Source organism: Triturus cristatus, chromosome 1_2 (assembly GCF_964204655.1).
Source record: "Triturus cristatus chromosome 1_2, aTriCri1.1, whole genome shotgun sequence".
In the NCBI taxonomy this organism is placed as follows: Eukaryota; Metazoa; Chordata; class Amphibia; order Caudata; family Salamandridae; genus Triturus; species Triturus cristatus.
The window spans coordinates 278792998-278805742 of record NC_140580.1 but is presented as its reverse complement, the minus strand read 5'-3'; the positions used below and the strand labels follow the sequence as shown (position 1 = coordinate 278805742).

General features: G+C 50.4%; 1 protein-coding gene across 3 annotated transcripts in view; it reads right to left on the bottom strand.

The window, feature by feature from the left end:
• LOC146867159 (uncharacterized) overlaps positions 1–3079 on the bottom strand; it is a 316562-nt gene extending 313483 nt beyond the window's left edge. For all 3 annotated transcript variants that reach the window (XM_085603705.1, XM_085603703.1, XM_085603706.1), the window contains exon 1: positions 2920–3079. In XM_085603705.1, coding sequence (XP_085459831.1) covers positions 2920–3054 — 135 coding nt within the window. In that variant the 5' untranslated portion in view covers positions 3055–3079. The remainder of the gene's footprint in view (positions 1–2919) is intronic.
• Between the last annotated feature and the right edge of the window lie 9666 nt (positions 3080–12745).

The following is a 12745-nucleotide window of genomic DNA, read 5'->3' as shown; positions in this document are numbered from 1 at the left end:
AGACTACAATCTGACGATAAAGATGGGTCATTACATCAGGAGATAGTTGGTGGCTGGAGCCTTTGCATCTTTAGAAAGGAATTTCTCTCTCTCATCCAGCGATTACTATAACAGTGAAAGATTCCAGTAGTGTTGGATGGGGACCATTGATTGAAGATCAGACTCTAGACTACAGGGGAGATGGTCTGTTGTGGAAAGAGACTCTTTTCCAGATAGAGAGAGCTGGGAATTGCTTTCTCCATCTAAAGGAAGGAGGTTCCTGTTCAAACAAACAAAATGACTGTCAAATCTTTCATAAACTGACAGGGGAAACTATTTTCGGTATCCCTGTTGAGCATCTCAGGAGCCATTTTCTAATAGAAAGAAGTGTTTATCATTGAGACCAACTAAGCATACGCTTTCCTTCCTCTCAGGATTATCATCTACATCCTAAGTTGTTTTCAGTCATAAGTCAGATGTGGGGGTGTCAGTAGTAATTTATTTGCAGACCAAAAGAATTCACTCCTACCAACTTCAATGTCTCAGGTTTTAAAGGTGTTAAATGGAATATGGAGCGAGGGTACCTCAGTAATTATGATTGCTCCTCTCCTGACTCCACTTTTTCTGGTTTCCCTTCAGACCGTGAACAAGATTTCTCAAAAATGGATTTTGTCCATGACTTCTTCTCCCTTGGTGATCCCTTTGTTGCCTCGGGGGTCTCTAGTTCATCTTCACTTAGTGGTATGGAATTTGAATGTGTTGGTTGGCAGATAAAGGGATTGTCACAAGCATTAGCTGCAGCGGTACTGGATTCTAGGAGGCAATCGACCTTAAATTTTGATCCTCTACTATGGAGAGAGTCGATATTGTTTCTTTTATCCAGAAGGCGTTCCATTAATGCATTAAGGCTGTTTTAAGAATTTAGGGGGCATTTATAAAGGCTTTTATGTTCCATCCTTCTTCTCTTCAGTCCTTAATCCCACCGCCCTCCCGCAGGTTGGTCAGCCAGTCTGGCCAATTTGAGGGAAAAGAGGGAGCTGCCAATCTTGGCTACATGCCAGCTTGTCCTGGGGAGGGAGAGTGATTCTGTCATACTCTGATTGCAATGTAAGGGAGGGCTAAGAGGTGTTTTTGTGATTGTGCGCAGCTTGTTATACTGAATGTGGGAGGCATATCCACCTCATTTAGGGCCTGATTACGATAGCAGTGAAGCCGCCACCGACAGCCTGTCGGTGGCGGGTTCACCGCCATCTTGATGCCATTTCCCGCCCGCCAGATTGTGATGGCGGGTGGAGGCTGGCGAGCAGAAAGCCCGACAGCCACGAGTCTGACAGTAGCAATCATTCCGATTGACTGTCGGACTGCCCCGCATCCCCAGAATGGTGGTGTGCCTAGCAGGCACCGCCCTGCCTGATTAGGATGCAGGATGCCCACCAGCCTTTCCATGGCAGCCCACTCGCCATCGAAAGGCTGGTGGGGATGGACTGTGGGGGCCCGTAGAGAACCCCCCTTAATCCCTGTACCTGGGGCACTGGACGGCACCTATTGTGCTCCCCTACATTTTCCTGCACCATGTGGCATGCACCGCATGGTGCCTGCCACGTAGTGCAGGGAAGTGTCAAAGGGTCCTTTTTAGCATTGTGGCGGGATCTGCAGCTAGCAGCACCCACCGCAGTTTAAATATAGCAGATGCGACCGCCGTTGTGGCGGTCGCAACGTAATTTCATGTGTGGGACCGTGGCCTTATAGGCGGGTGGTCCCCATCCCTGGGACGATGGCAGACGGACAGAAGTCCGTCCGCCATCGTAATGACCCCCTTAATTAGGAGCAGAGAGAGGAAGAATGGACTCAAAATAATGGAATTGTCAATAAGTAATCAAAGTAATACACTTCAGGAATATTGCACAGATTTAATAATTGTATTCCATCAAGATGCCATAGTTTCCCAGCTCACCGGATTGGAGACTTGGTTGCGTATGCTTTAGGTTTGACTGAATCTATAGCACTATTTCAGATCTATTTTTCAATTCATCAGCAGAGAAATATCACTTGAAATTGGTCCAGATCCCAAAAATGGCCCTATCGCTGCAATTTGATGCACAAGATACCACGTCTGCCAGAACACAGAAGCTAGTCTTAATAGCAACGTTCGTGTCCAGGTCCATAGCAGCTAATTTAATGTGTGCCATTCTCCCAACATATTTAAAATGGGTGAGTAAAATGCAAGGCATACAGTGGTACTGCTATTATCAATGGATGCCTTTGACACATTGTTGACGATGGTGGGGCGGACTTAAACTTGTTTTCAGATTTGAGTTTGCTATTTGCATTTTAGTTATCGCATGGGTCCAATAATGTTTTTTAAGCTATCCTACAATTGTTGAATCTATCACTGTTATAGTCATTGCTGGATGAGAGAGAGAAATTCCTTTCTTGTTCCTCTCCTTGTTGAATCATGGCTGTAGTAAAACTATTGAAGGCGATCTGTAGGGAAGGGAAGGTGGCCATGCAGAATTGTCTTGATTTAACATTAATTGTATTTTCGCATACTGTGCGCATTCTTTTTAAATAGAAAATGATATGTGAAACTGTACATCTCTCTAGAGGAATTAATTCTCGCGAAGCAAACATTTTTGATGTTGTTGTCACTTATGGCGATTATATTGGACGATGCTGCGTAAGGAGATAAAGAGCTATCATGTTTTGCTTAAAATTTCAATTTTCGGATGACTTGTGCTGCAAAAATTATGTTTTCATCTTTTGTTTGTTTACACTAAAATAAAGCTTAATAAGATGATCGGTAAATTAACATCTTTAAAAGTAGTTTTCAAATCATAAAAAAGTGATTTATGTGAACAGAAACGATTTTATTTTACAAATAGCCTACACGAAGTTTTTTTAGGTTTACAGGCACCTATCACGTGGATGTTTCACTCTTACCTTTTGTCCAAGAATTGGCGGTGGAGGAACATATAGTGGCTTAATGGGATCAGGAACTGCATCTTTTCCCCTCTCTGAATTCGATGTTTTTTTACTTATCTTCTTTTTCTTTATTTTCCGTTTAATTCCTGGCATTATGCCTTCTCTGTTTCGTGCTTCTATTCCTTCTGTTTGTTATTTTTTGGTAACTATTAGCAACAAACTAATCACAGAGCTATCGCCACACGAGGGCAGCAGAGTGCTGTATGACTAAGATTGTCTCAAAGCAATACAAGCATTGGCATAGCCAATAGGTCTCGCTTTCTGGACATTATGTGTTTAGCCTGAATGTTTGGCTATGTTGTAGAGCATTGTGGCTGCTGTGCTTTATGTTAAAAAGTGTTAATAGTTTTGTTACATTTATACAAGGAAGAAAACATTAGATACAACTGAACAACCTGATTAAAAAAAGATCTAAACATTAAAAATGTTTTCTATTTATTTATTAGTTACAGTTGGCACTAAGTGTTATTATGTGGAGTGCTTTTATGTTGCATGTCGTAGAGTGTAAATATGTGGCGTTTAACTATGTTGTACTGAGTTGTTTTTTGTGGAGTGTATCTATGTTAGCCATGATTATAGTGTAAGTATGTGGTGTATAATTATGTGGCACAGTGTTATTATGTGGAGTGTATTTATGTTGCATTGAGTAGAGTGTAAATATGTGTCGTGTAATTATGTTGCAATGAGTGGTATATGGGGTGTTTTTATTTTGCATTGATTAGTGTGTAAATATGTGTTATGTCATTAGGTGGTACTGAGTGCTATTATGTGGAGTGTATTTATGTTGCATTGAGTTGAGTGCAATAATGTGTCTTGTATTTATGTGGTACTGAGTGAAATGTGTGGTATATTTCTGTAGCACTGAGTATAGTGTAATTATGTGGCGTGTAACTATGTCACACTGAGTAGTATTATGTGGAGTGTATTTATGTTGCAATGAGTAGACTAATTATGTGTTGTGTATTTATGTTGCACAGTGTTATTATGTGGAGTGTTTTTATGTTGCATTGAGTAGAGTGTACTAATTTGGTATGTAATTATGTTGCAGTGAGTGATATCATATGGAGTCTATTTATGTTGCATTGAATAGAGTGTAATTGTGACGTGTGATTATGTGGTATTGAGTGGTATTATGTGGAGTGTCTTTATGTTTCATTGAGTAGAGTGTAATAACGTGGTGTATATTTATGTGGCAATGAGTGGTATTATGTGGATTGTACGTTAAATATAGGTGATAGGTTAAAGACAACCTTTATTGAAAACTATCCTAGTGGTAGCTATGGATAGCATCCTTCTGGATAATTTTTGAATGAATGTAAAGCAGCTTGTTTAACCAGTATATCATTTTGTGAATGACCACATTAAAGGAGTACCACACCATGTATTTATTAAAACATTTATTTATTTTAAACATACCATACTAGTCTCTTTATGAGGCTATAGGTTAATTAACATACGTTTCACATAATAGCACACATTAAAATTGCATAATATACATTACGTCCTAGAGCTGTACTAAACTATATATTAATAAAGCGGTATAAGACCCATGACATAACTAAATATAAGGCATAGAGCCTTTAGAACTGTAGAAGCCATATTTTTAGAGTTTGATTAAGTTAATGAGATATATTTAGCTTTTGGTAGAGAGAGGGTGTTATAGAAATAATTTCTGAGTTAGAGAGTTAATGTAAGTTAGAGTTTTAAAAAGTTTGTGTTGTGCGAGCTAGTGTGTTAGAGATATACATTTTATGTTAGTCTTTAAAGACAGTTACTTATTGAAAGTGATACCCTCGCGTCCAAGGGGTGCTGTCTCTCACACAAGGAGGGCAGAGCTCGGCCTGGGTCTGATCCAATAGGGTGCCCAGGACACACAAGATGTGTGAAACGCGCGCTCATTACCACATAAATGACCGCAGTGTAGCCGCCGGCGGTGGCTGATGAAGGCACAATGCCCTTGCACAGCAGTGCCCTAACCTGTTCTGGTACCTAACAGAGACCCATTGTGCCCGAACACAGTTAAAGTACTTACCAGCACCTCCCCCTCTCCATTCTGCTGATAAGAAGCAGCCGCCCCATGAGGGACGGATGGCACCGTCTGTCTGCCTGTAGGCCAGGCTCCCCCACCTTAACACCCTTCTGACCCCCTCCCTTGGAATTACAGTTAGATAAGGCTTAGAGGAAGACACTACTCGTCTCTCCTTCGTACCAACAGATATTCCGGTTTTACGAATGTACCCGCCCGTCCCCTGGTTATGTCCTGGCTAGAGTTAGCCTTTTCTGGTATTTTACCCAAACCCTTGAGCGCCGGGTTAGAATTATCACCGGCCATACGAACCTGTATCTATTGACTTAATACAGCCCTGAAGAGTCACGGGTTCACTGCCCGCTTGACGAAACATGTGTCGGCTGGTTGTTTCTTTGATGTCATCCTTCCCGAAAGGAAGGTCCAATACATTTCGTTTTGAAAGAAACCACTCAATTGTCTCTACCTAGTCTCATTCGCTACAAATTCCTTTTCGCTTTTGATGTCAGACATTTATATGTACCTACCTTAACGAGTGCACAGGACTTTTGTTAGATTAAGCTTAGAGGCCTGATTCACATAGTTTTCTTGTATGCGTGACTTAGCCCAGTCATAAGTGTGACTCCACCTTGAAGTTTCAGGAATCTGCAAATTCCCTACCGCCAAAAAAAGCTCTGTGGAGAGGGTCAATTTTGAGATAGCCGTAAATATAGCCCATAGTAGGCATATAACGTGCGATTCGTCCCACCACACTTGCCCCCTCTTTTCCCACCACAAAAGGCACCATACCAGTGGATGGTCTTCACTGCGTAGTCTTTATTAATTCTCCGATAACGCCATCTTTATTTGTATATGCACTGTCAACATTAGACCAACTTTTATTAACCAATCCAACACCCATTGATAACATTGGGTTGCACAGTATTCGTTTGAACCACAGGTTACAGTTGCAATTGTATTTACAGTTCAGGATCTCCCGAGACACACGGTATTCGGGTTGTACCAGCAGGACTCAACCCATCTCCATTGCTTCCATTTCAGGCAACTACCCGTCGTCTACCTCCTAGACGCGGCCACCAGAGCACTGCTTTGCGCCTTTCCTTGCGCACCAGCTTTTACCAAGTTGCTTCCTCCAAGCACCGGCACCTCGGGTAGGGCCGGAGAGTCCAGAGCCACCAGCAGGACGGCCCCCTCTCTCGCCAGCCCGGAGCCCCATTGACTGCCCTCCTTGTTCCAGGATTAGCCAGTCCCCGTCAAACAGGAGTCCCCGCCATTTTTCTGGCCCGGGACCCCGCCTGCTCTACCTTAAAAAATGAGGGATGGGTGGGTGGGCAACTTTGCTTCTGGCTGCGACCTGCTGGGTGCCCGAGGCAAGAGGACAAAGAGGGCTTCTCCCTCGTGCACAGCCTTCTCATCCCATTCCCTGGAGGGGCCGCCTGCGTACCTAGATGACGCACTACATGCCTGCCTACCTCCTAATATTTCCTGGTGGCCCCTCCCACTCGCCCTGCCCAGATGTGCCCTGGCCCAGCCTCTCTGTTGCCTCTCACACGAAATGCCACTAAGGGCCCCCCACCCCTAGGCGCGGTGGGGGGCCTCTCATTTCACTTGTATTATATCACCCCATCACAGTGACTAGTCACAAACGGGGTAAAAGTTGACTGTGAATAGTGGGCCTTTATGGTAAACGACGCACCTTTGCCGTGCATTCAAAATATCACACTCGCTAGGGAAACAATGGGAACACCGTGGCCTCAGGTAGCCCTGTTGCGACATAGTAAACGAAACCATGCATACGCTTTAAACATGCTATATTTATGAGCCAACGTGTGGAATAGCTGGAGGTATAAGTGAGCCAAATGTGGTGCAAATTTGATTATTCCCAGTTTATGCACAATCCTTGGCGTAGGATGGTGTGCCCCAGAAATGGGTCATGCGAGGGTGTATTGTGTAAAGAGCTCTGAGAAATGTCCTATTACTTACCGGTAATCTTCATTACTCCTGGTCCCGTAGTCCTCGTCCCATTCCTCACAAGTGGAGATTACTATCTCCGCAACAGAAAAAAAGAACAGGAGCATGCTGGGATACCTAACCCACTCTCTCCCGCCGGGAGTACATAAGCGGTACCAGCCCAGCATGCAGCCTGAAAATACCAAGCCAACAACCGGAAGGCCGGCCGCCAGGGAGGGAGGGAGGGAAGTAAGGAATGGGACGAGGACTACGGGACCAGGAGTAATGAAGATTACCGGTAAGTAATAGGACATTACCCCCAGGTCCCTCCGTCCTCGTCCCATTCCTCACAAGTGGAGAATACCAAAGCAGAGTACCCGGCCTTCTGGAACCCCACCAACGCCAGGGTCACCAGACCGAGAAAAACGGCATCCAACAGAAGCAGAAGGGAGCCCACAAAAAAACGCAGGCAGGAGCACACAACCAGCCACGCCCCCAACCAAGCCGACAGAGCCGAGACCCCAAAACAAGCAGGGGACGAGAAAGAAAGGACTGCAAACGAACACAAGACCCCCCAGGCAAGCCCGGAGGAGGCCCCGTACCCAGAAGCAAGACCCAAGGGAACCCCCAGAGGGGCAGAAATCATCCCCCGAACCACCAGGGAAAAGGAGCCCCAGAGAAGCCGAAGCGCCCCAATGGAGCAACCCAGCCAGGAAGGGCAAACAACCCGGGAGGAAAACCACCAAGGGAGAAGCCCACAACCCCAGGCACCACCAAGCAGCCGCCCCAACAGGGACAAAACAGCACATGCCGGCCCAACGCTCAAGAGCGCACGAGAGCAGGCTGCACAGGGAGACAGGCCAAAGGCCCAGAAAGGAATACAGCAGGTCAAGACAGAGAGCGAACCCCCCAGAACAGGGAAGAAGGCGACCCACAGCCGGACCAACCCACAAAAACCACACCAAGAGGCGAGGGGAAGGAAGAGGAGAACGAAGAGGCACGCCAAACTCAGAGAAACACCGAACGCGACCAACCACAGGACCAACCCCAACACACCAGGGGAAGCCACCCGCAGAGCCGCAAAGACTAAAGAGGAAGGAACCAGACAAGAGAACAGGCACCGATCCAGAGCAACAACCAGGAAGAAAGGGGCCAAGTCAGCCAGACAAGGCCCCCCCCACCTACCAACAGCCGACAACCGCGGCAAAAGGAACCGGAGGCACAGAAACCCACAGAAGGCCCAGGCCAAAAGGCAGGAAAGACAAGCCGTCAACCCCAGCAGAGACACCGGACGGCCGCAGCCAAGGCCGCCACACCGGGAGAAGAAAACCCGGGCACAGGAACCAGCCAGAGGCCAGGACCGAGGCAACCACAAGCAGGAGACACAAGGACACAAACCCAGGAACCCACCCAAGCAAGGCCAGGGACAGCAACAAGCGCCACCCAAAGCAGACTCCACACACGGCCAGCGAACAGCCAGGAGAGAACAACCAAGGGCCGAACACAGAACCGGGGAAACAACCCCAGAGCCGGGAAGGAGGAACCCCCACCAACCAAGAGCCGACCCACAGGCAGGAGGACACCAAGGAACCACCCAAGGCGAACCCCAAGAAGGGCAAAACAGGAAGTGAACAAGGAGGCCAACAGCCCAACAACGCACGCAGCCCAGAAGATGCAAGAAGCCAACCGGACAACGCACAAGCCAGCCAGCCCGGCGGACCCCAAAACAGAGCAACAGAACCCGAAAGGAGAGGCAAAGGGCCAACCGACCCAACCCCAAAAACCCCAACCAAGAAGGGGCCCAGGGACTGGCACTAAAGCAAGCCAAGCAACCCAGAGAGGAGAAGCAGCCGGGGAACAGAGAGGGAGACCGGCAAGCCACAACCGGCAACCAACACAAAGTTCACAGCTCACCAGCCAGGCGCAAGGGAGCAGCACAGGAAAGTACACAGGACCAACCCGGCACCCAGACCAACAGGGCCAGAACCACCGGCCAGCAAGAGGTCAAAAAAGAGGACCCAAAAGCACCAGAGAACGAGCAGCCAGGGAAGAACCCAGGCAGGGACCCAGGAAGGGACCCCGCAAAGGAAGCCAAAAACAAGGACCGTAAGGGAGCAAACGCCACAGAGGCAGAGCGGAGGCCCCAGCAGCACCCCGGAACACCCCAGGCACCCCCAAACCAAAGGAGAGGAGCCCGGAGAAACCAAAGGCGCATGACCCCCGGGGGGAGCGGGAACATACCCAAAAAGGGAAGAACAAACCACGCAGAGCCAGCAAGAGCAACGGCCAGAGACACCACAGGCCGAAGCAGGCCGCACGGGAGCGGGAAATACACAAGCCCAAGGACCGGCCCACAGGGGGAAACCCACAGCCCAGGCAAATCCAACCACCAGCACAAGGCCGAAAAAGGGGAGCGGGGACGCAGCAACGCGGCCCACACACCAGGGGAGGCCGACACCAGACCACAACCGGCAGCCCCACCAACAAAACCACCGGCCAAGCCCTAGAGAAGGCACGGCGAGGAGGACACCGGGAGCGGCACCCATAAGCAGGAAAGAAGGGCACAGGGCATCCCGAACCCACAAACAGGGAGGGGCACAGAAGCAGCGCACCCAAGAAACCAAGGATCCACCCAGGCAGAAGCCAAGGAAGACCCACCACACCCAGCCACCACAGGAGGCAAAAGGAGCGGCAGCTAGAGGCAAACGACCCCAAGCCACAAAGAAGGGGAAAAGGAAACCACAACAGGAAACCCAACCCCACCAGCCAACCCAGCGCAATACAACACAGCACCAGGCAAGAGGCCAGAGGCAAGCAACAACACCAGCCAGAAAGCCCACCAGGGGCCCCACCAGGACAGCCCCGGAGCCAACAGCCAACCAAGACCAAGACCCACCGGGTCAGAGGGAGGACACAACAGCCCCCCCCCCCCCCGGAAACCAAGAAACAGAACCTCACCCACAGGGAACCCGCCGGAGAAGGAGCCCACCAACCCAGGCAGGAGGGCACGCCGGAGGGCAGGAGAGGAGCGAACGCAAGGGCACCGACGCACCCAGCCGCAACACCAAGACATGACCAGGCGCCAGCAGGGAGGAAAGGCCACAGGCCAGGACACCCCACACAGCGAAGCCCAGAGCACCGGCCAGGCACAGGGGGGCAGAAAGAAACAAGGCACCCCGAGCACGGGCCATACCAACCCCCCCCGGAAGGGCGCAAGAAGCGCCCAGCACCAGGATCCGCAGGCAGGCACCCTGATAGGCACGCACCAGGCCCGAAACCACAAGAACAGGCAGGAACCACCAGGGCGGACAGGCAGAAGGCGGCAGAAGCCGGGCAACAGGCAACCAAGGCAGACATCCAACCAGGCACCAACCAGGGGGAACAGAAGCACGCAGGGCAGGAAGACCGGAAGCCCACAGGCCAGAGGAACGAACCAGGCCGAACCCCACCCAAAAACGAAAAAGCCCAGGAGAGCAAAAGCGTGCACCCGGGAACGGGCGGACGGGCGGACGGCCACAGCACCCGCCAGCCCCGGCACACCCCCAGCAGTGGAAAACAGGGAGCCAAGGCCGCAGGCCATTACAGCAGAAGAGCGCAGCACAGGGAAGAAGAAATGCGGCACCCACTAGGGGACAGGCCAACACCACCAAACAGAGACCGTCCCCCAACCCCCCGCCCAGACGCCATCCAGCAACAAGCGCCGAGCAAGCGGAAAACAAGTAGGACAGGGAACCCACAACCGGAGGAGGAAGGCCCCCCCCCTCCCCGCAGCACCGGGAAGCAAGGCAAAGACACAGCGCAGAAAGCCACGCAACTCCCCCAACCCAGCAAGCAGGAACAGGGAGCGCCACAAGCCAGCACGGACAAACCCCAACAGGAATCACCCAGCAGATGGAGAGACCAGAGGATGCCAGGTCCCAGTGTTTAGTAGAAAGCGCCAGCAGCAAGCAAGGTGAGAAACCACCGAAGCAGCCAAGCAGGTCCCCCAGCTAAGACCGCCGAAGCAGCCCACCGCGCACAGCCAGACCCAGCAGGCAAAGCACAGACCACAGAGCCAGAGGAACACGGAGCGAAGAAAAGCGGAACCGCTATGCGGTACTCACCACAGGGGCAGGAAGAGCACACCAAAAGCGCCCTGCCCCCAAGACCCAGCCCAGGCGCCCTCCAAGACACCAGCGCCGGGCGAGGAAGAGAACTGCAGCCACCGGTCCGACACCGACCCCCATCAAGTACCGCTCCTGCACCAACATCAGGAACAGCAGGGGCAACAGGAAGGAAAGGAGGCGAGTAGCACACCAAGGGAGACCAGGAGCACCGCCCGGCGCAGCCCCTGGACTCCCATATCAGCCATAGCAGCGTGTCTTCCAGCCAGGCCAAGCCGTAGGAAGACGCACGCTGGAACCCGTAAGAAATCCGGACATCCGGCGCCCCAGCCGCAAAGGGCCGGGCGCCAATCAACGCGACTCCCAGCAAGCCCGGCAGGCCAGGAGACGCGGAAGAGGACGTCGTGGACAGCCCAGCAGCCCCACGAGACATCCATCGAAGAAATCACAGTTAAGTCAGCAACACGTCCTATTCCGTCGGAAGACAGAAAAAAAAGAACAGGCTGCATGCTGGGCTGGTTCCGCTTATGTACTCCCGGCGGGAGGGAGTGGGTTAGGTATCCCAGCATGCTCCTGTTCTTTTTTTCTGTAGCGGAGATAGTAATCTCCACTTGTGAGGAATGGGACGAGGACAGAGGGACCTGGGGGTAATGCTTTCCAGCATCACGTCCAGTAATCTCACAAACAAACTCCGATAGGGCAAACACTGTCTATGTTTGTCGGGCCCACGGTTGAAAATGGAGCCTCCGGGAGCCATTGTGATACTTTTAATGAAGTTGTTGATTTGGAGCACACAACATGGGTGTTCCTTTCCACATAATATAGTTGCGAAGACAATGGGCGAGCTTTGTAAACACGAGGGCCTGACAGCTCCAGTCCCAGCCCGTGCGCTTCAGGAGCACATCCAGTACATCTCACGAACAATCCTATAGGGCAAACACTATCTGTGGTTGTTAAATGGCTCTGAGAGCTCCTTGCATATGGGCTCGTAGTTAATGTGACATGAGCTTTCTTCCTTTTGGTACGGATTTCCAATCTGATAACGCTCAGTTTTTATTTAAATTTACCTTTACTTTATAAAACATTACATTTTACAATCTGAAATTTCAGTACAAGACTGAAGAAGTCAATGTAACTGGAAACACTTTCTCTATAATATGTATTTTTAGGTCTCGCTCTCGAGGTCTCGCTCTCGAGACCTATTGTCGCCGAGATGCCTCTCAAGTGAGACAGACCGGGGCACGCGCAGTGATTGGGGTCGGGGTCTGTGGACGCGCTTGCGCAGACGCACAGACACACGCGCGCGCGCACACACACCCCGCCGCTGCCGACCCCCTCACCGCATCCGCTGCTGCCTAACGCGCGCGCACGCACACACCTCGCCACCGCCCCCCTGTACAAAAAGCATTGGCAAAGCCAATAGGTCTCGCCTTTGAGACTATTGGCTCATCCATTGCCTTTGAATCATGCTCTATAGCCTGGGCATTGCAGACTTTGCCAGACCTATCATTGGCAAAGTCTGCAATGCCCAGGCTATAGAGCATGATTCAAAGGCAATGGATGAGCCAATAGTCTCAAAGGCCAGACCTATTGGCTTTACCAATGCTTGTGTTAAGCAGGCATTATCAGGGTGCAGAGCGGGGCTGCTGGTTCCTCTGCAGGCATCAGCAGAAGGGGTTTGCTCGGTGGAGAGGGTGCACACAAT